The sequence below is a fragment of the Lynx canadensis genome, chromosome D3, assembly GCF_007474595.2.
Source record: "Lynx canadensis isolate LIC74 chromosome D3, mLynCan4.pri.v2, whole genome shotgun sequence".
Classification (NCBI taxonomy): domain Eukaryota; kingdom Metazoa; phylum Chordata; class Mammalia; order Carnivora; family Felidae; genus Lynx; species Lynx canadensis.
Window position 1 is genome coordinate 54,030,675 of NC_044314.2, and position 22,999 is coordinate 54,053,673.

The window sequence follows — 22,999 nt, forward strand, 5'->3', positions numbered from 1 at the left end:
TCCTGCTTAGTTGAAAAGTCACAACTCACTACAAACCCCACTGTTTATGTATTTAAGTCATTTACAGTCAGAAGCATCTTTTATAGTCGTTGACTTTATGCTGAAAGAGGAAAACAACACTACCTTTGCACATGCTTGTTACATCCAGTTATGAAGCCATGAGCTTTAATGTGTGAAGCAAAGAAAATTTTTAAAACTTAGAATATTTTGGAAATAGAGGTAATTTTGGTGAAAAAACAAGACTCGGATTATTCCTATTCACAGAGACATTTGTTTCTAGAAATGGGGAGCAAATTTCATAATAGCTTGAAGGCAATTTCCTTCAACGCCTATGACCCTATGTGTGCATTCACCGACCTGCCGAAATGGCAGGTGTCATTCACGACCACATTTCGATGCATTTTTTCCCCTTAGCATTAAATGTGTCCCCGGGGGTCTGAGTATTATTTCATAATGTACAAAGGTATACTAGGAGAGAAGGAGATGATTCCACCAAATGGAGATAAGAAAGACAAGAGACTTTATGCAAATCATCCCAAGTATCCATCTGCTCCCATTCCCATACCATAAATGAAGTATAAATGGAAAGATCTTGGCTTTCCCTTTGCATACATGCACCTCCAAACACACAGATCCTGCTCAAGACATTCACTGTTACCCAACTTCATCGATTTAATAAAGGGATGGCAGGCAGCCATGGGGAGTTGATGAGAGAAGGAAAGAGGTCACAAAGTGATTTCTTACCCACTTATTCTAGGAAAAGCTTTCTCCTTTAATCCCCTGGATACTGAAGACAAATAGCCCTTGCAGTAACACTGACTGTCACTTGGATGATTTCTTTTTTTTTTTTTTTAATTTTTTTTTTTAACGTTTATTTATTTGTGGGACAGAGAGAGACAGAGCATGAACGGGGAGGGCAGAGAGAGAGGGAGACACAGAATCGGAAACAGGCTCCAGGCTCTGAGCCATCAGCCCAGAGCCTGACGCGGGGGCTCGAACTCACGGACCGCGATCGTGACCTGGCTGAAGTCGGACGCTCACCGACTGCACCACCCAGGCGCCCCACACTTGGATATTTCTAGATACAGATTCCCAGCCAGTTAAGAAGTAGTTTACAAAGACACAGATAAAGATATTAAGGGGCACCTGGTTGCTCAGTCAGTGAAAGCATGTGACTCTTGATCTTGGGTTGTAAGTTCGAGCCCCACATTCGGCATGGAGGTTACTTAAAATAAAATCTTAAAAAGAATTTAAATATATACACACCAGAAAATAACAGTTTGGAATTTTCTTTCCTGAGACCAGGAGCTTCTCTCTGTGCACTAAAGACAGATGTCAATTTGTCAATTTGACACTGTTAATAATAAGAGTATATAATATCAAGCCTCTACCGCTCCTTAACATTTTCAGTTTTAGAGACCAAAGATGATCGCTTTATAATTGTTCCAAGATATATCATAAATATTTACCCCCATAAAAGGTAGCTGGGTTGCAACAGGGGCAGGTAGCCAGAACCTGTATCACACACTTACCCACACTTCTCTTATTTCTGAACTAGAGATTATGACGGCAACACAGCTACCTGGGAAATATGACGATAAGCAGGAAGGCAAGATCTAGGAGATTAAACCTAGACCTCAACAAAGAGTCTCCATCTATGTATGATGCTACTCTAAATTTGAGGAAACACTGCTGGAATGTTGAATCCGAGAACTTACACATAAAAGAGGTTATTGATGTTAATTATATTCAACTCCCACAGTTTATTTATTTTACTTTTTAAATGTTTATTTATTTTGAGAGCAAGAGAGAGAGCACAAGCGGGGGAGGGACAGAGAGAGAAAGGGAGACACAGACTCTGAAGCAAGCTCCAGGCTCTGAGCTGTCAGCACAGAGCCCAGCGTGGAGCTTAAACCCACAAATTGTGAGATCATGACCTGAGCTGAAGTCAGACAGCTCATCCACTGAGCCACCCAGGCGCTCCCTCCAACACCCACATTTTAAAGACAGATAGGTAGTTACTTTCAGACTGGATCTCTTGACTGGAATATTTTTCCCCCAGAGCTTCAGTACATTCCCATACATTCCAGGACCTTTCAAGCCACAGAGTAGTGCTCAATAACAGGGCTTACCCCACTTTAGGCTAAATAAAACATATATGGACGATTTCTGCTTTTGGCTAAGAATGGGTAAGAATGACTGAATTTATTCTTCTATCTGAAACAACTAAAAAAAAAAAAGGAAAAATATATGAAACAGTGTTTTCAAGATACTTGATGTCAGACAATGAAGAGCAGTGATCATGAGATGTGGGAAACAACAAGTTCAGTGATTACCTGTGTTGACTGATCAGAGAAAATGTCCAGGCCGCAGCACAGGGAGGGTCTCTGTGTGGTGCTAGCAGTCTCCCTGACTTGATGAGACTAGCTGGGAGTCCCAGGAGGGGACTTGCAGTGGGAGTTTGCAAGGCAGAGTGTGGCAGAAGAGAGAACTGCACAGAGAGAACCCAGAGATCCTCGCAGGGTCTCGATAGAGTATTTATCCACAGTGAATGCATGGGGTAAGAAACCTACCCACAGCTGGAGTATATTTGTCCCTCTTTGGGAAAAAAAAAAACAAAAAAAAACAAACAAAAAACCCACAAAAAATGCATCTTTTAATTAATTAATTTACTTTTAAGTTTTTAGAAAATTTTATTTATTTTTGAGAGAGAGAGAGAGGCAGAGTGTGAGTGGGGGAAGGGCAGAGAGAGAGGGAGACACAGACTCTGAAGCAGGCTCCAGGCTCTGAGCTGTCAGCACAGAGCCTGGTATGGGGCTCAAACTCATGAATCATGAGATAATGACCTGAGCTGAAGTCAGATGCTTAACTGACTGAGCCACCCAGGCGCCCTCAAAAAGCGTCTTTTAAAATGACAAAATAATGACTCTTGATATACAAAAGCTGTAAGTTGTCATCATGAGCACACTGCACTATAAGACAGGTTAAAAGAAGTCTTTTAAGGGTAAGGAAAATGATGCTAGATGGAAATTTGGATCTACACAAAGGAATGAAGAACACTGGAAATCATAACTTTGTGAACAAATAGGATTTTTTCCCCTTTTATTTAAATTGTGTTAAAGATAACTGTTTAAAAGCAAAAATAATAATATATTATGGATTTTTAATACATGTAGAAGTAAAATGTTTGATAACGATAGCACTAATGTGGGTAGTAGAGGAATGGAAACATATTATTTTAAGATTCTTATATGCAAAATGATCCAATTTCCATTGAAGGTATATTGTAATAAATTAAAGATATACATGATAATCTCTATAGCGACCCCTAAAAAATACAATAGAAAGTTATAGCTAATAAGAAAACAAAGGGAATAAAATGGAATCATAAAAAGACAATCCAACGGAAAGCAGAAAAAAAATGAAATATAGGACAAAGAAGAGATAATAAATAACAAATACAAGCTGACACAATTAAACCCAAACACATCAACAATTACATTAAATGTAAGTGGTCTAAGTATTCCAATGAAAAGGAAGAGGTTGGAGATTTGATTAAAAAGCAAAACCTAACTATATGCTGCCCATAAAAACCACTTCTTTAAAAAGTTTATTATTTTTAAAAAGAGAGTACAAGTGAAGGAAGGGTGGAGAGAGAAGGAGAGAGAATTGCAAGCAGTTTCCACACTCCAGTGCAGAGCCCAATGTGGGGCTTAAACTCATGAATGGTAAGACCATGACCTGAGCAGAAATCAAGAGTTGGACACTTAACTGAGTCACCCAAGTGCCATTAAAAATTTCTTAAAAAAAAGGTTTACTTATTTTTAAGAGAGAGAGAGAGGGAGAGAGTGAGCAGTGGAGGGGCAGAAAGAGAGGGAGAACGAATCTCAAGCAGGCTTTGCACTATCAGCATAGAGCCCAACATGGGGCTCAAACTCACGAATGGTGAGATCATGACCTGAGCCGAAATCAAGAGTTGGACGCTTAATTGACTGAGTCACCCAGGTGCCCCCCAAACCACTTTAATTATAAAGACATGAATAATTTAAAAGTGAAAGAATGAAAATGATACATCATGCTAACACTAATGAAAAGAAAATTCTCAGTTGGTAGAGCATGTGACTCTTGATCTTGGGGTCATGAGTTTGAATCCCATGTTGGGTGTAGAGCTTAAGAAAAAAAAGAAAGAAAGAAAAAAAGAAAGTTCAATTGCTATCTTAATATCAGACAAGGTAGATTTCATAACAAAAAAATATTGCCAGGGAGAAAGAGGGATGTTTCCTAATGATAAAGGAGCCAATTCATCAAGAAGATATAATAATCTTAAATGTTTATGTACCTAATAAGAGATCTTCAAAATACATGAAGCAAAAACTGATAGAACAATAAGGAGAAATAGATAAATTCACAAGTATAGTCAGAGGTTTCAACATTCTTTCTCAATAATTGATAGAATGTATAAACAGAAAATCAGAAATTTATAGAGAAATTTAAAAAACTAACCTGACCTAATTGGCATTTACAGAATACTCCACTTAAAATAGCATAATAACATTTTATTTCAAGTACACACAGATTATTTAGCAAGATAGACAGTATTTTGGGCCACAACACAAATCTCAATGAATTTTAAAGGATTCAAGACATAAAGTATAGAGTCTGGTCACAATAGAATTAAATAGAAATCAATAACTAATGATACTTGCCAAGTCTCAAAATATTTGTGAGCTAGATAACACAAAGACTATGAACACAAAGAAGGAGATTAGGAAACATTTGAACTGAATGAAAATGAAAATACAATAATCAGAATTTGTGGGATGTAGTTAAAACAGTACTTAAGGGGACATTTATAGCATTGACATCAATAATACAAAAAAATAAAGGTCTCAATTCAATGTTCATCTGCTACTTTAAGAAATTAAAAAATAGAAGAGCAAATGGATTCTATAGTAAACAGAATAAAGGAAATGAAAAAGACAAAAGCAAAATCAATCAAATAGAAAACAGAAAAATAATAGAGAAATATCAGTAAAGTCAAAGTTTTTTTCTTTTAAAAATTGATAAAATTAATAATCTTCTAGCCAGACTGATGAGGAAAAAAAAGAAAAGACACACATTACCAATATCAGAAAGGAGAGAGGTGTCATCACTACAGATTCTATAGCTATTAAAATTTTATTAAATGAACATCATGAACTTTATACCAACAAATTGGATAACGCAGATGAAGTAGACAAATTCCTTGAAAGACAAACTATCAAGGATCAAGTAAGAAGAAATCAATGACGTAAATAGCCCTATATCTATTAAAGAAATTGAATTTGTAGTTAAAAATTTTTGCACAAAGCAAACTCCACATCCAGGCAGTTTCACTGGTTACTCAGTTAAATATCTAATTAAAAAAATTGTAACAATTTTACACAAACATTTTTAGAAAATTGAGGATGAAAAAATACCTCCTAGGTCTTTCTATGAGGATATTATTATTCTAAGACCAAAGACAGCAAGACAATACAAGAAAACTACAGACAATATTTTCATGAATACAGGATGCAAATATTCTTAACCAAATATTAGCAATTAAATCCAATGACATATAAAAAGGATTATACATGATGACAAATTGGGGTTATCCCAGAATGTAAAGTTGGGTTAACATTAAAAAAATCAGTCAAAGACAACTGAATAGCCACATGCAAAATAATGAAATTGGATCCTTACCTCACACCACATAGAAAAGTTTGCTCAAAACAGGTCAAAAGCCTGAATTTAAGAGTTAAAACTCTGACATTCTTTGAGGAAAACATAGGGGCAAATCTTCATTATTTTGGATTTGGCAATTGTTTCTTAAATATGACATTGAAAACACAAGTGATGAGAAAAAATTGGACATCATCAAAATTAAAAACTTTTGTGCATTCAATAGAGTAAAAAGACAACCCAAAGAGGGAGAGAAGATATTTATAAGTCATATATCTGATGAGGGTCTGGTATCCAGAATATATAAAGAACTCTTACACTACTTAACAATAAAAACAAGTAACCTAATTTTTTTAAGATTTAAAAAAAATTTTTTTAATGTTTATTTTGAGAGAGGGAGAGAGAGAGCGTCAATGCAGGAGGAGACAATGCAGTGTCTCTAGAGAGACACACACAGAATCTGAAGCAGGCTCCAGGCTCTGAGCTGTCAGCACAGAGACTGATGCGGGTTTGAACTCGTGAATCGGGAGATCATGCATGACCTGAGCCGAAGTTGGACGCTTAAGCAACTGAGCCACCCAGGTGCCCCAACAACCTAATTTTAAAAATGGGCAAAAGCTGGACACCTGGGTGACTCGGTCAGTTAAGTGACTGACTTCAGCTCAGGCCATGATCTCAGCAGTTTGTGGGTTTGAGCCCACAGAGGGCTCTGTGCTGACAGCTTGGAGCCTGCTTCAGATTCTGTCTCCCTCTCTCTCTACCCCTTCCCCACTTGTGTTGCTCTCTCTCTCTCTCTCTCTTCTCTCTCTCTCTCTCTCTCTCTCTCCTCTGTCTCTCTCTCTCAAAAATAAATAAACATTAAAAAATGTTTTTAAATAAAAAAATGGGAAAAGGACTTAATAGATATATCTCCAAAGAGATAAACAAATGGCCAGTGAACACATGAAAAGATAATCAACATCAGTAGTCCATTAAGAAAATGCAAATTTAAGCCACAATGAGATACCACTTCATATCTACTAGGATAGTCATAGTTTTTAAAAATGGAAAAATAACAGGTGTTGGCAAAAAAAAAAAAAAAAAAATGGAGAAATTGGAACACTCATACACTGTTGGTGGGAAATGTAAAATGGTATAGTTGCTGTGGAATATAATTTGGTGCTTCCTCAAAAAGGAATCCTAAACATAGAATTAGCATATGACCCAGCAATTGTACTCCTAGGTAAATACCAAAAAGAATTAAAGACAGATGTTCAAACAAAAACTTGTACACGAATGTTTGTAGTAGCTGTATTCATAATAGCCAAAAGATAAAACATCCCAATGTCCATGAATGATGAATGAATAAATAATGTAGTATAACCATATTATGGTTATTCAGCCATAAAAGGGAAATGAAATACTGTTTCAGGCTACAACATGGGTGAACCTCAAACCTGAAACAAAAGGCCACATATTGTATGATTCCATTATAAGAAATATCCAGAATATGGGGTGCCTGGTTGGCTCAGTCAGTTAAGTTTCTGACTCTGGTTTTGGCTCAGGTCATGATCTCACATTTTCTGAGTTCCAGCCATGCATTGGACTCTGTGCTGACAGTGTGGAGCCTGCTTGGGATTCTCTCTCTCTCCTTCTCCCTCTGTCTCTCTCGTCTCCCTCCCTCTCTCTTTGCCCCTCCCCTGCTCACACACATACTTTTTCTCCCAAATAATAACTTCAAGAAAAAAAAAATATCCAGAATAGACAAATCCATAAAGACAGAAAACAGATTAGCAGTTTCAAAAGGCTCAAAGAGTGAATAGGCAGCGACTATTTAATGGTTATAGGATTTTTGTTCAAAGTGATGAAAATATTTTGGAACTAGATAGTGGCAATGGTTGTGCGATACTGTGAATGTACTTAATGCCATTGAATTGTACAGCAAAAATGGTCAAGGTGGTAATTACAAAAAAAAGGTTTTTAGTTTATTCATTTATTTTTAGAGAGAGAGAGAGAGCAAGAGAGAGCATGATTGGGGAGGGGCAGAGAAAGAGGGAGAACGAAAGAATCCCAAGCAGGCTCTGCACTGTCAGCACAGAGCCCAATGGGGGTGGGGGGGTCTCAAACTCACAAACTGTGAAGTCATGACCTGAACCGAAATCAAGAGTTGGATGATCAACTGACTGAGCCAGGAAGACACCCTGGTAAATTTTATTTTATATGTATTTTACCATATTAAAACAAAAATCAATCAGTGCAGTTCATCATATTAAATAGTTTAAATGACAAAACCTTGTGATATCGTTTTTTTTATTAAAAAAAATTTTTTTTAACGTTTATTTATTTTGAGACAGAGAGAGAGCATGAACGGGGGAGGGGCAGAGAGAGAGAGGGAGACACAGAATCTGAAACAGGCTCCAGGCTCCGAGCTGTCAGCACAGAGCCTGACGCGGGCTTGAACTCACGAACCACGAGATCATGACCTGAGCCAAAGTCGGACGCTTAACCGACTGAGCCACCCAGCACCCCAGATATATCTTTAGATTAAAAAAAAAAAAAAAGAAAAAAGCATTTGACAAATCCAATATCCATTTCTGACTACAATTCTCAACACACTAGAAATAGACAGAAACTTCCTCATATCAGTAAAAGGCATTTACCAAAAACCTAAAGCTCACATAATATTTAACGGTGAAAGACTGCATATTTTTACGGGAGATCAGGAAGAAGGCAAGGGTGTCCACACTGCATCCAGATGAAAAGAAGAAATAAATCTGTCCTTTTTTTTTTTGTAGATAACACAATAGTCTAGAAAATCGTATATAGACTCTACAAAAGTCACTAAAACTAATAGGCGAGTTTAGTGACATTACGGGATAGAAGATCAACACACAAAAATCAATGGTATTTGTCGACCTAACAAAAGACAGTTGGTAAGTGAAGTAAGAATAAATATCTTTTATGATATCAGGAAAAAAAAAAGAAATATCTATGGACAAATCTGACAAAGTATGTGCAAGATGTTTACACTGTGGATTGCATAATATTGCTAAAGAAAAAAAGAGAGATTGTTAAGATGTCAAATCTCCAGTGATGTATAGAGTCAGTGCAGTCTCAATCAAAATCCAGTAGGTCTAACAGAAATGGACAAACTCTTTCTAAAACTCATTATGGAAAGGCAAAGGACCAGGGCACCTGGGTGGCTTAGTCGGTTAAGTGTCAGACTCTTGATTTCAGCTCAGGTCATGATCTCATGGTTCGTGAGTTCAAGCCCCTCATTGGCTCTACATTGACAGTGAGGAACCTACTTGAGATTCTCTCTCCCCCTCACTCTCTGCCCCTCCCCCACTTGTGCTCGTGCTCCCTCTCTCAAAATAAATAAATAAACAAACTTAAAAAAAAGGCAAAGGACCTAGAGTGGCAAAAAGAAAAAAAAAAACTTTGAAAAAAAGGAAGTTGGAGGACATATACTAACTGTAAAACTTACTATAAAGCTACAATAGTTAAAACAGTGTGGTATTGGCATGAAGATAGGCAATTAGATCAATGGAACAGCACAGAGAATGCAAAAATAGATCCATACACATATATCAATAAATATTTTAAAAGGATATCTTATTTAAATAAAATTCTAGAAAATGCAAACAAGTGGGAACAAGTAAGGCAAGGGGTAGGGGAGGAGAGGTGGGTGGGCAGGAGGGGCTGACTATAAAGGGGTAAGTGGAGACTTTTGGAGGTGATGGATGTGTTCTCTATTTTGATGGTGGTGATAGTTCCATTATGTATATATTTATGATAAATATATGCAAAAATTGAACAAATTCTATACTTCATATGTACAGTTAATTGTATGTCCATTTCAATAAAGCCACTAAAACAATGATGGGATTTGAAGAGGTCAGATATTTGCACCCTCAAGTGCCTACATCTGAGTGTAAAGTGGTGCAGATTTTTTCAGGAGCTCTTTGCAAATGGGCATCAAGAACATTAAAAAATGTTTGAAATCTTTAGACCCAGATATTTGAAATTAGACCCAGAAATGGAATAATCTGAAGTAGCAAAAATACTTGTTGCACAAAGGTAATCATCATAGTACTATACGTTACTATTTTGATCAGTCACTTTTGATTTTTATCAAAGTTATACCTGCACACAGTTTTAAAATATCAAGTAGTTCTGCAAGGCTGGCTAGGAAAAATGGGAATCCCTGGTCCAGTGATGCAATAATTTTCTGTTACACAGGCAGCTACTTTTAAATACTACCTCTACATAACAAATATTGTTATTTGTTTATTATTTAGTTTTTGTCTTTAGGAAAGGTGAACCTTTAGATTTTCCCACCTCATCTTCATTCCCTCTTCCTCCTCATTCTCTCTCTGTCTCTGTCTCTGTCTCCATCCCTGTCTCTGTTTCTGTCTGTCTGTCTGTCTCTCTCCCACACACACACACACACACACACACACACTTCTGGTCTGTTTCATTATTTTTTCCATTCTCCTGATATAGTTACATTGTAAATTTGATTAAAATTTCAGAACTTGCTTTTTGTGACTACATTATTATGACCAGGAAATAGCATTCACAGCTGATTGTGTGTTATGGCCTCAGTTGTGCGCTTTTCCCCCAGCAAATTCCTGTATGACAGTCCTAACCCCCAGTACCTCAGAATGTGACTGGTTTCGGAGGCAGGGTCTTTAAAGAGTTAATTAAAGTAAAATGAAGTCATATGAGTGGGCCCTAATCCAATGTGATTGATATCTTTAAAAGAAGAGGGACACAGACAGACACAGAGGGAAAAACATCTGAAGACACAGGGGGAAGACAGCCATCCACAAACCAAGGGCCACAGAAGAAACCCTATCAACCCTATCAACACCTTGATCTTGGACTTGTAGCTTTTGAAACTGTGAGGAAATAAATTTCTGCTGTTTAAGCCACCCTGTCTGTGGTGCTTCTCTCTAGCAGCCCTAACAAATCACTATGCCATATTATATTCTCCTTCCTGCACATTTTTTTTCCTTTTCAAAAGTTTGCTTAATTTTTATGTACCTAGCACTTACTCAATCCTCAAAATACCCTCAGATGTGTAGTTTCCTCTGCATGCATTGGAACAAACACATCAGGTATTCTACAAGTCTTCTTGAATTCATCTTTTCACAGAGCTTCTGACCTGCTCCATCACGCCCAGTCACTCCCTAGACCTGCTGCATAACTGTTGTCTGGAGACTTCTCTTCTCCATCATCCTGAGGCCTCCCTTTCCCCCTTTCTTGGGTTGAATACTCTACTCGTTTCCTTGATTACTTCTTAGCTTTTCCTCTTTTGTGCTTTTTTCTGGAAATCTCTTCAATTTATCTTCCAACTCTGCTCTGGGGATTTCCAGTTGTGCTATTAAATTTTTAATTTCTAAGAGCACTTTTCTTTCTCTTCCCACCTCACCGCCCCTTTCCCCCCGCCTGCCTCGTAGCCCAGGAGGGTAAGATGCTCTGTCAGAGACCATGTCAATATTCACTTCTGTCATGAAGTATTCCTTGCCCACCTTTCCCTTCTTTTTTCTCAGGAATAACTTTTTAATTTCTGAATGTTCCTTAAAACTTTTGGTTCTTTTTTTATGACTCTTCTCTGCTCTGAGTTTGCTGATTGTTAGCTAGTCTGCTCATGCTTGAAAGGCACAGTAAAAGCCTCCGAGAAGTCTGTGCTTTAGGGAGGGACATATCCACTGTGACCCTCAGTGTAGGGTGATCTCAGTGGGCTCTCACCTTGCAAAATCCCTGATGTCAATGTGTCTTTGGGTCCTTGGGCTTGGACTGTCCCGTTTCCCCACGATAGATTATTCCATAGTTCTGCTTTGAAGGAATCAGACTGGCCGCCAGGATTCTGGGAGCAGTGTGAACATAAGATTTACGGCAGGGTGCCTCAGCATTGTTTATAAATTTTCACTTATCTTCCTATTTTCAGGATAGTAACGGTACCCTCAACTGTGCTGCTGTCCTCCAGACCTGAGACTCTTTGTTTTAGCCTCTGAAGAAGAGAAACCTCCAGTCTTTTGCCAGAAAGTCTTTTGCCAGAAAGGCTGTCACCCTGACACTGCGGGTACAGTTTTTAGCTCCTTCATCCCTACTTTTCTGAGAGCCAGTGCTGTTAGGCCCTGTGCCTTTTGTGGGTTCTGAAATGTTAAGTTGAATTGTATCTTGGGTGTCTGTGTCACTGGCTTCAGATTCTGCTCTCCCTGGTCAGCTCAAGTCAGTTATCGCCAATCTGTCTGCCTCCCAGCTTCCAAAATATTGCTGTTCTTTTCTCTTCCCTCGTTCTCTTTATCCTTTGGGCAGTTTATGCCCAAACAAGCAAAACATCCTTAAACTGCCATTTAGTTTCAGAAGGGCTCAAAGATGATGTGTGTATTTTTTGCACTATCTTTAACCAGAAGTCAATCTAGAAATAATGTAGATATTCACCAGTGCGAGAGAGGGGAAGCAAATTATGATTCATACTTATTCCTGAATAGTGTGTAACCAAAAGAAATATTTGTTGTGAATTGTTAATGAGAAAGCTTTTGTTATAACATTAATTTATTTTATTTATATTTTTTTTTTTTTATTGGTCTTTTGTGACTTTTTTTTTTTTTATTTTTTTTTTCAACGTTTATTTATTTTTGGGACAGAGAGAGACAGAGCATGAACGGGGGAGGGGCAGAGAGAGAGGGAGACACAGAATCGGAAGCAGGCTCCAGGCTCTGAGCCATCAGCCCAGAGCCCGACGCGGGGCTCGAACTCACGGACCGCGAGATCGTGACCTGGCTGAAGTCGGACGCTTAACCGACTGCGCCACCCAGGCGCCCCTATTTTATTTTATTTTTAAGTTTTTATTTTTTTAGTAATCTCTACATCCAACGTAGGGCTTGAACTCATGACCCTGAAATCAAGAATCCATGCTCTTCTGACTGAGCCAGTCAGCCACTCCTAGTTGATTTTAAAATATCACTAAATTTTATTTTATTTTTAAGTTTTTTTTATTTAAGTAATCTCTACACCCAACATTGGGCTCAAACTCATGACTCTGAGATCAAGAGTCCCGCGTGCTCTTCCGACTGAGCCAGCCAGGAGCCCCAAAATATTACTAAATTTTATGCATAGAATGATTTTAATAACTTTCAAAATGTTTGTGTAAAAAGTATGGGTAAAAAATACACCCCTTTATTCATGGTTAATGAATAAAATTATGGGGAATTTCATTTCTGTAATTTATACATTTTCATAATGTATAAATAGTATCTAACTTATCATTAATTAGACTCAATAACGCACAATGATTATAGAAAAGATAGATAAGGCTTAACACACACACACACACACACACACACACACACACACATACAGACACAGATACACACACAGTTTTTTCAGCGTTCCAAGGCCTGTCAGAGAGGTATAAACTGTCAGCGTGCTGCTCTGTTTCTTCCTCCAGGTGAATTTACATACCGCTTTTAAAATGAAATAAATATATTCTTTTTTTGTGTGTCCGCCGTGACAGTGTTAAAAGTCACTAGCGGGGTAAGAAAGTCTTAGGCGAAAGAAGAAAGGAAGTATTGTATGAACCACGGTTCATACACAATTGTTCCTTGGAAGGAAAAGGGAGATCCCTGGGAGCCTCTTCTCTTTTCCACCTTAGTAAATAGGAAGGATTGGTTTACTGGATGTGCTAATTATCAGCTTGAAAGACAAGAAGACTTCATGCAAATTCCTGGGGAGCAGTCAAAAGGATGGGAGAGAATGGGAACAGGATGCTAGGAGACACTGGGATCCAGGGCAGCGGGTGGAATGGAGGTGTTGGGAGGATTTGCTGGCTTTGCTTGGGATCGGTCCTGCGTGTCAACAACTACCGTATGCGGTGTGGATCCCATCGGACGGTGTCGCTGGCCCGCCCGGGGAAACGGGAATTGGAGAGAGACAGCTAATGTTTGACCGAGACGAGAAATTGCTTCGTTGGCTTAAGGGAAGCAATCTTGTTTCAAAACCACATGCATTCGTTATCCCTGGTTGGGCGCTGCCACAGCATTTAAACAAGTGACCTTTAGACGGCATTCCTCAACGCACGGTCCCCACCATGAGGTAGCCCTGGAGAGTGGATGTGGCACATCTACTATGGATGGCATTCTGAGGATGTCATGGCTGTCTGCAAATACACCGGCAAGACATCGAGGTTCCTCTTTTCGGAGCAGATGCGTTACTTAGCGCATTTTACTCTTTACTGAGTTATTAACTTACTCCTTTTGTTTGAATGTGCAGCAGTGAAGAACACCTGGATTGAAAAGTCTAACCCTTCAGAGACCAATCAGGCGGAGTTTGCTTTGTTAGTTTTGGTTCCTAAATTGTGATGGATTCAAAAGGTGATAATGAGTTGCTTGGCCTCTTACAAAGCCTTTTAATCTTCCTCTCTTTGTACGATCTCTTTCTTTTTCTGGCTCTATTTTCTTTCTCTAGCTTTTTTGTTGGGTTACTGTTGTTTATCAGTCTGTCTATTTGGGGAAGGAAGAGATGGATTGTACTGGCCATTGGACGGGAAAACAACAGTCTCATCCTTATCACTAGATAATTGAAAAAAATTCCCTTACTTGTCATTAGGTAATCTCTAATGCCCAATTTTGCTTTTTTAAGATCCTATCTAAATGAATTCTACCAGCAAAATTGCAAACAAGGAATCCTAATTAGAGACAGAATTTATAAGTAATCCCTGTTTGACAATGGATTTCTTTTAGAGAGGTTGAAAACAATCATTAACATCAATTTAAATGCTTATTTACTTTACAGTGGTTAACTATAAAGTGACCTTTGAAGAAGGGTATATTTTGAAAAATTAAGCAGGAAGGTTGGGGCTGCCAGACCTTTTGGGGATGAATTTGAAATAAACCACTCAGTGTACTGAGACTGACCATCCTACAAACTTCGGTAACTCATTAAATATTCAACTTTTTCAAAACATGATGAAAGTGGCTCATTTGAAATTTTTGGGTTGCTATTAGGTATGTTCAAATAATATAGTATTTAGCATTCCTGTAGATGGGCAAGTGTTAGGGTGTTTATTTGATAAAACAGAATAGTTGGCTGCAGGAGAAATGTTTCAAGTAAAATTTTAAAATTGAGACGATTTTCTCTTATTTTTTAAGGAAAGGTGGTAAAATTGTTTTCTTGAGACTTCAGTCTTCAGAGAGATTCTACCTGGGTACATAATAGAATAGGAAACACTTATATGGTACTTCCTATGTGTCAGGTATTTTTCTAAAAGTTTTATACGTATTAAACCACATACCCCAGGATAACCCTCCGAGGTTAACACTATTGTCTACCACTCCTTTGTTCTTAATTAATAAGCTTTGTTTTTTAGAGCAGTTTTAGATTCACAGCAAAATGGAACAGAATGTACAATGATTTCTTATATACCCTCTGCCCGTTCCCCCACCCCTAGACTCCCCCCCCCCACTTTGTCAACGTCCCCTGCCAGAGTGGTATGTTTGTTATAGTGGTGAACCTATGTTGACACATCAGTACCACCCCAAATTCATAGTTTAGTTGAGAATTCATTCTTGGTGTGGTACATTCTTTGGGTTTCGACAGGTGTATAATGACATGTGTCCACCATTGTAGTTCCGCTGGCCTAAAAATCCTCTGTGCTCTGCCTATTCATCCCTCCCTCTCTCTTAATCATTGTTACTATCTCAGTAATTTTGCCCTCTCCAGAATGTCTTGTAGTTGGAATCATACAACTGTCTTTAAAAACAAAACAAAACAAACTTTTTAACATTTATTTATTTTTGAGACACAGACAGAGAGTGTGAGTGGGGAAGGGACAGAGAAAGAGGGAGACACAGAATCTGAAGCATTCTCTAGGCTCCAAGCTATAACTACAGAGCCCAACGTGGGGCTTGAACCCATGAACTGTGAGATCATGACCTGAGCCGAAGTCGGACTCTTAACCGACTGAGCCACCCAGGCCCCCCAGCTCATTTCTTTTTCAATGCCGAATAAAATTCCATTGTCTGGTTGTACTACAGTCTATTTACTCATTCACTTATTAAAGGACGTCTTGGTTGCTTCCAAATTTTGCAATTATGAATAAAGCTGCTATCAGTATAGTGAGGGTTTTGTGTGAACATAAGTTTTCAAATCCTTTGGGTAAATACCAAGGGATTGTGGGATTGTATGGTACGAGTATGTTTAGTTTTATAAGAAACTGCCAAACTATTTTCCAAAGTGGTTCTATCATTTTGCATTCCCACCAGCAATGAATGAGACTTAATGTTCCCTTACCAACATTTGGTGTTACCAGTGTTTGGGATTTTGGCCATTTTGATACATGAGTAGTGGTATTTCATTGTTGTTTTAATTTTCAATTCCCTAATGACATATGATGTTGAGCATCTTTTTATATGCTTGCCACTTACGTGTCTTCTTTGGGGAGGTGCCTGTTAAGGTCATCTGCCCATTTGAAAAAAACTTTTTTTTTATATTTACTTATTTTTGAGAAAGAGATAGAGCACGAGCTGGGGAGGGACAGAGAGAAGGAGAGAGAGAATCCCAAGCAGGCTCTGCACCAACAGCCCAGAGCCAGACATGGGGCTCCATCTCACTGACTGTGAGATCACGACCCAAGCTGAAATCAGGAGTTAGATGCTTAACTGACTGAGCCACCCCGACACCCTGGTCTTTTGCCCATTTTTAAAATCAGGTTGTTTGTCTTATTATTGAGTTTTAAGCGTTCTTTGTGTATTTTGGATAACAGCTTTCTATTAGATGTGTCTTTGCAAATATTGTCTCCCAGTTTGTGGCTTATCTTCTCATTCTCTCAACAGTGTGTGTCAAAGAGCAGAAGCTTCAAATTTGAATGAAGTCTAGAGTTTGTCAATTACTTTTTTTCATGGATTATGTCTATATTTTGTATGTTAAACATATTATATACTGTATTCTTACAATAAAGTAAGCTAGAGTGGTGACTGAGTGGTTCAGTCAGTTAAACGTACGACTCTTGATTTTGGCTCAGGTCATGATCTCACAGTTTGTGAGTTTGAGCCCCACATGATTCTCTCTCTCTGCCCCTCCTGTGCTCTCTCTCTCTCAAAATAAGTAAAATAAACTTAAAAAAAAAAAAAAAAAAGAGTTGTGTGCTCCCAACTGAGCCAGCCAGGGCTCCCAAAGAACTTTTTAACTTTCCTCACAAGGCTGGTCTACTGACAACAAATTTTTTCAATTTTTGTCTGAGAAAGCCTTTATTTCTCCTTCACTTTTGAAGGATAATTTTGCAGAGTACAGAATTCTAGGCTGATGGGGTTTTTTTTCCTTCAAATATTTGATATTCCACTCCATTCTCTTCTTACTTGAATGGTTTCTGAGGAAAAGTTGCATGTCATTTTTATCTTTGCACCCAAATAGGAAATGTGGTAATTTTTTGTTTGTTTGTTTGTTTTGTTTTTTGTTTTTGTTTCTTTTTGCTTCTTTCAGGACTTTTTCTTCTTTGAATATGATACCTCTAGGTGTAGTGTATTGGGCATGTATCCTACTTGGGCTTTTCTGAGACCTGGATCTAGGTTGGATGTCTGACATTAATTTGGGGGAAATTCTCAGTTACTGTTTGTTTAAATGTTGCTTCTTTTCCTTTCTTTCTTTTCCTTCTGGTATTCCCATCATGCATATGTTACCTCTTCTACAATTGTCTCATAGGTTTTAAAAATCCTAATTTGTTTTTGTTTTTTGTGTTATTTTTTTCCAGTTTGCCTCTTTTTGCTTTTCAGTTTGGAAGTTTCTCTTATTATACCCTCAAGCTCAGAGACTCTGCTCAGCTGTGTCTAGTCTATTAATGAGTCCATTAAAGGCAGTCTTCCTGTTACAGTGCTTTTAATCTCTAGCAAATCTTTTTTATTCTTCCTTCGATTTTCCATCTCTTCACTTACATTATCCATCTGTTCTTACATGCTGTCTACTTTTTCCATTAAACCACTTAGCATGTTAATCATAGTTTTAAAAAATTCCTGATCTGATAATTTCAATATATCTGCTGTATTCTGACTCTGGTTCTGATGCTTGTTCAGTCACTCCAAACTGTGTTTGTCACTTTTTAGCATGCCTTGGAAATTATTGTTGAAAAGTAGGCATGGTGTCCGGGGTAAAAGGAACTGTGGTGAATAGCCCTTTAGCAATGTGATGGTAAGGGGTGGGGGAGGGGAAGCATTCTGACTGACTAGGTCTCAGTCTTTTGGTAAGCCTGCCCCCCTGGGCTGTGAACTTCAACAGTACTTTTCTTCAGTTTCTCTCCACCTTCTGTAAGGGAGAATGGCTAGAGGAGTTGGGTACTTCCCTTCCCCCAGGTGGGTTAGACTCTGCTAAGACTTCAGCAGGTTAGGCTCTGGTGAAATAGTTTCTCCTGAGGGCAGATCTCGTTAAGAATAGAATGCTCCGCGGGGCGCCTGGGTGGCGCAGTCGGTTAAGCGTCCGACTTCAGCCAGGTCACGATCTCTCAGTCTGTGAGTTCGAGCCCCGCGTCGGGCTCTGGGCTGATGGCTCAGAGCCTGGAGCCTGTTTCCGATTCTGTGTCTCCCTCTCTCTCTGCCCCTCCCCCGTTCATGCTCTGTCTCTCTCTGTCCCAAAAATAAATAAACATTGAAAAAAAAATTAAAAAAAAAAAGAATAGAATGCTCCGGCATCTTCAAAATGGCTTCTGTTCTTTCTGCTAGAGGAAGCCCCAGGTGATTTTCTTTGATATTCACTGTGACAACTTGGTAGAGCTCTTGGAGGTAACTTACAAAACTGTGGAGTACCCCCCCCTTTGCCCCCCATTGGTCCCCCTGAAATATTTCACTCCAGACTTGTCCTCACTGAGCCTCTAGCAATTTGTCAATACATTTTAGGTGTTCCTACTCTGGCACTGCTTCCCAAGAGGTTTGAGCTTGTGGGTGTCTACTCCAGTATTTTGTATATCTGTATGTCTATGTCTCCAATTTGAGGGGCAGTGGTTTGGTCTGTAACCTCCTTCTCTGACCGATTTAAAAAGAACTGTGGCTTTTCAGTTTGTTCGGCTTTTTACTTTTTAGGACAGAGAGATAACTTGTAAATTCCTTGCATGCTGGGCCAGAAACCACGTATAAGGAAACCAAGGCACAAAGCTATTTATTAATTTGATTAAGGCCCCCAGCTGGTATGTGGTACAGCCAGGATTTGAATCTAGGTAATCTGGCTCAAGAGTCTGTGCTCTTAACCACCATACCATTGAGGAAAACAAGCAAGTTGGGCAAGTGGGCAAAGGATGAATATGTTTTCTTACCATGAGATTGATTGTTCACGTCTCTTAAGCTACATTTTCAAAAATTTTCCTTAAAGGAACAAGTGTCAGAGGGTTGACTTGTAGTAGATACAATCAGTAAATATTTTAGAGTGAAAACAAAAAAATCACTGCTAAACTGACCACCTTTGCAGATGACGGTTCAGTCTGCGTCCATCTTTAGGGACAATACACAAATATTACGTATTTAACTTTTTCACTTAGCATTATATCATGGGGATTTCCCCATATTTCGGTATCTTTTTTACAAAGTACATTTAATAGCTGTATGTTCTACGTTGGTGATGTACTAAAACTTACAAAAATAATATTCTCTTATTGTATGGCATTTGATAATTATGGTTTTTCTCTTACAATGGTAGATAATGTTCAGCAATTGTTTCCCTTCCTTTGAGTAATTTCATTCAAGATAGCTCCATGAATGTGTTTATTGGGTCAATGGGTACAGATACGTGTATAACTATTGCTGACTTCTGTCATATTGGTTTCTAGAATGGTTGTATCAACTTTCTGGGCTTCCAAAATGGTATAATGATATAAAATGCTATATATACATATGTTGAAAACCTCTTACATGCAAGTGCAGTGTCAATACAAAAAGGCTCTAAAATGTCACCACTTCCATAAACGGATGCATGACTTTTTTCCAGATACTCAGTTTATATTGCATCTAGCCTGGCATGTAGGAGGCATTTCACAGATAGTTATTGGATGGATAGATGGATAGGATGGATGGATGGATGGATGGAGGACATCCAACTGATTCCTTCCAATCAACATACAGAAAGTTAGTGGCAAAATTGAGATGATACTCTGATTTATAAAATAGAGCTCTTTCTCCTGCTATCCCTGTGGTTTTACTGCATTCACCAATATATTTTGTATGCTTAGTATGTGCAAAATGCTGTTCTAGAAGCTGGGGTCCTAGTATCAATAAAACATAGCTCCACCCATCGCTTACCTCACAGTTTGATTGAGAAACTCACAGACTTCTCTGGATCAAATTCTCGTTCATAAAATTAATGTAGTGACCTCAGAAGTCCCTTCTAGTTTCTGAAACTCTAAATTTCCCAATTCTAGATATTAAGACTCTAGAGTAAGATTATTTCAAAGAATAATCTAAAAGAACTGGTGGTTCAAGATAATGATAGGTCTTCTCTATTTTCTCTTTCCTTCCTCCTTTCCTAACCTCCTGCCTTCTTGCCTTCCTTCCAACCTTCCTTTTTCATCATGCAATGCATACTAAACAGCAGATAAAATTCAATGTTAGGAATAAGATAAGTCCTCTTCTCTTAAAAAGTCTACAGTCCAAAGTGGGAAGGTTTTTTGAAGAAGAATAGTTTAGCAACACAACAGTACTACACACAGTGTTCATGTGTATGCGAATGTGATGTGCTTACTCTAATATTCTACCTACAACTTAAATTGAGTGGTCTCCAGCATTAAAGCAGAGGAGGGAATCTGCTAAATGCTTCCAAAAGTTCATGGAAAATACCACTGAGTCTTGAAGGTTTATCTTGGGGGAAAATACTGGTACCGTACTTGCCAATATCAAGACGAAAGAGAACAAAGGCAAATGGACTCACCACTTCTCTTCTTCTACTTGCACTCCTACGGACTGGAACTTACTGGGTGCTTTATTCTCCCCTGTTTTCTCAGGCTCTTCAGCATCATCCACCTGAAGAAATAATCAAATAAGTAGAGGTGCCCCATTTTAGTCATCTTGCTTGAGAAACAAATGTCACATTTTGTCAGAAACATCTGCAGTACTGCTGGAATGTTTTGTGATTTGTAGCCTTTTTATTCAACATTTATATGTTTGATGAGGGCCATCACTACGCTGTTGGCATGTGCTTTGACTCTGCTGATCTTAGTAAAATGAAATTTTGTGTACTCCCCAGATAAATGTCTATGATGGCTCCTAAGATTTGTAAGTGGTGCTTACCCGTGAACACTGCACTAGAAAGGAATACTTACTTCCTAGAAGCATGTTCTTGGAAGTTTTGAATTTGCAGATAACAAAATACAAAAGAAGAAAGAATTTCATTTATTGTACTTAGAATTGTTGATATTGAGAGATTTAGGTATCAACTTTTTAAGATAAACTGTATAGTATCTTCATTTTTTCCCCCTTAAACTAAGAAATTGACTTTCAATAACAAGCCATGATTCCTAAATAGCTATGTATAGACTACAGCTCACATAGAAAATGTATCTTTATTCATTTATTTATTTGTTTATTTATTATTTTGACAGAGAGAGAGAAGAGAGCATGCTTGAATAAGGGAGGGGAAGAGAGAGAGAGAGAGAGAGAGAGAGAGAGAGAATCCCAAGCAGGATCCGCCCTGTCGGCACAGAGCCAGATGCAGGGCTGGATCTCATGAACCTTGAGACCATGACTGAAATCAGGAAACCTTAGCTGAAATCAAGACTTGGACACTTAACCAACTGAGCCACCCAGGTGTCTTGAAAATGTGTCTGTATTTAAATGAGAAGCTACATGACAAACCTAAATTTGAAATAAATGTTAGGACTATTCAGAGCAATTAGATTCTTTTCTTCTTTTTTTTTCTGTGTATTTAATAGATTTCTTTTTCTAAATATAAAAGTAACTTAATGTAAGTTACATGAAATTAAAATATGTAAATATATAACGTAGAAAGGTAAAGCCCCCTTTACCCCTTTCAAGCCTTTGAAGCATTTTTGTCCATCTATTAATATGTGTAATATATATGTAATTGATTATTAATACTAAATATATACAGATGAAGTTACACTATATATATTTTTTCTGCAATTTGCTTTATTCATTAATACTGCTATCCTTTGGGTATTAGATCACGGCAGTAGATACAGCTCTATCTCAAGCCTTTTGTTTGCTACATAAATATTCCCTTTAATGACTACATAAGCAACATGGGCAACATGGGTAATTTTCTCCTTGTTGCTATTATCTAGTATTACAATTAATATTGCACATGTATCAGAACAATTAGAACAATTGTGCAAATGTTTGGGAAAAATCCTTAGAAGTTGAAATGTTAAATAGAAAGGTGGGGAGCATGTTCAACAGTAAGGGATATTAATTGCCAAATTGCTTTTCAAAGCATTTATCATCTTGCCATAATTGGTGTATGGGAATATCCATTTTCCTATACATTCACTAACACTAAATATGGCAAACTTTAAAATTTTTGCTAATATCACAGGTGAAAAATATTTATTGGCCTCTTGTGCTTCTATCTGTAAATTGCTTATTCATATCCTTTGCTAGTTTTGTGTCTTTTATCCTACTGAGTTCTTTTTTTATTTTCTTCAAAAGAATTTTTTTAAATGTTTATTTATTTTTGAGGGAGAGACACATACAAAGTGTGAGCATAAGGGCAGAGAGACAAGGAGACAGAATCTGAACCATTTCAGATTCTCCAGGTTCTAAGCTGTCAGCACGGAGCCCGACACAGGGCTTGAACCCACCAAGGGTGAGATCATGGCCTGAGCTGAAGTCCGACGCTGAACCCACTGAGCCACCCAGGGATCCCATTATTTTTAATTTTCTTATTTGTAGAGCCTCTATCTTATGACCCTTCATCACTCTTTCTTGGTTATACATACTTTAAATATTTTCTCCCAGTTTATCATTTGTCTTTTATTTATTTATTTTTAAGATTTTATTTTTAGGTAATGTCTGTATCCAGCATAAACTTGAACTCACAACCCAGAGATCAAGAGTCCCATGCTTTACCACTTGAGCCAGCCAGGTACCCCTATTATTTGTCTTTTAAACTTTGCTGTTAATTGTACAGAATCTTAAAATTACTATGTAGTGAGGGGTGACTGGGTGGCTCAGTTGGTTAAGTGTCCGACTTTGGTTCAGGTCAGGATCTCAGAATTTGTGAGTTCACTACTATGTAGTGAAACCTTTTATGGCTTGGAAAAGCCTTCTTTACCCCTGAGCATATTTTTTGTTTTTTAAATTTATTAAAAACATATTTT

At 38.0% G+C, this 22,999-nt stretch overlaps 1 protein-coding gene across 7 annotated transcripts in view; it reads right to left on the bottom strand.

The window, feature by feature from the left end:
• DLGAP1 (DLG associated protein 1) overlaps positions 1 to 22,999 on the bottom strand; it is a 328,162-nt gene that overhangs the window by 31,987 nt on the left and 273,176 nt on the right. For all 7 annotated transcript variants that reach the window (XM_032595388.1, XM_032595389.1, XM_032595387.1 and 4 more), the window contains one exon: positions 20,593 to 20,684. In XM_032595388.1, the coding sequence (XP_032451279.1) occupies positions 20,593 to 20,684 (92 nt within the window). The remainder of the gene's footprint in view (positions 1 to 20,592; positions 20,685 to 22,999) is intronic.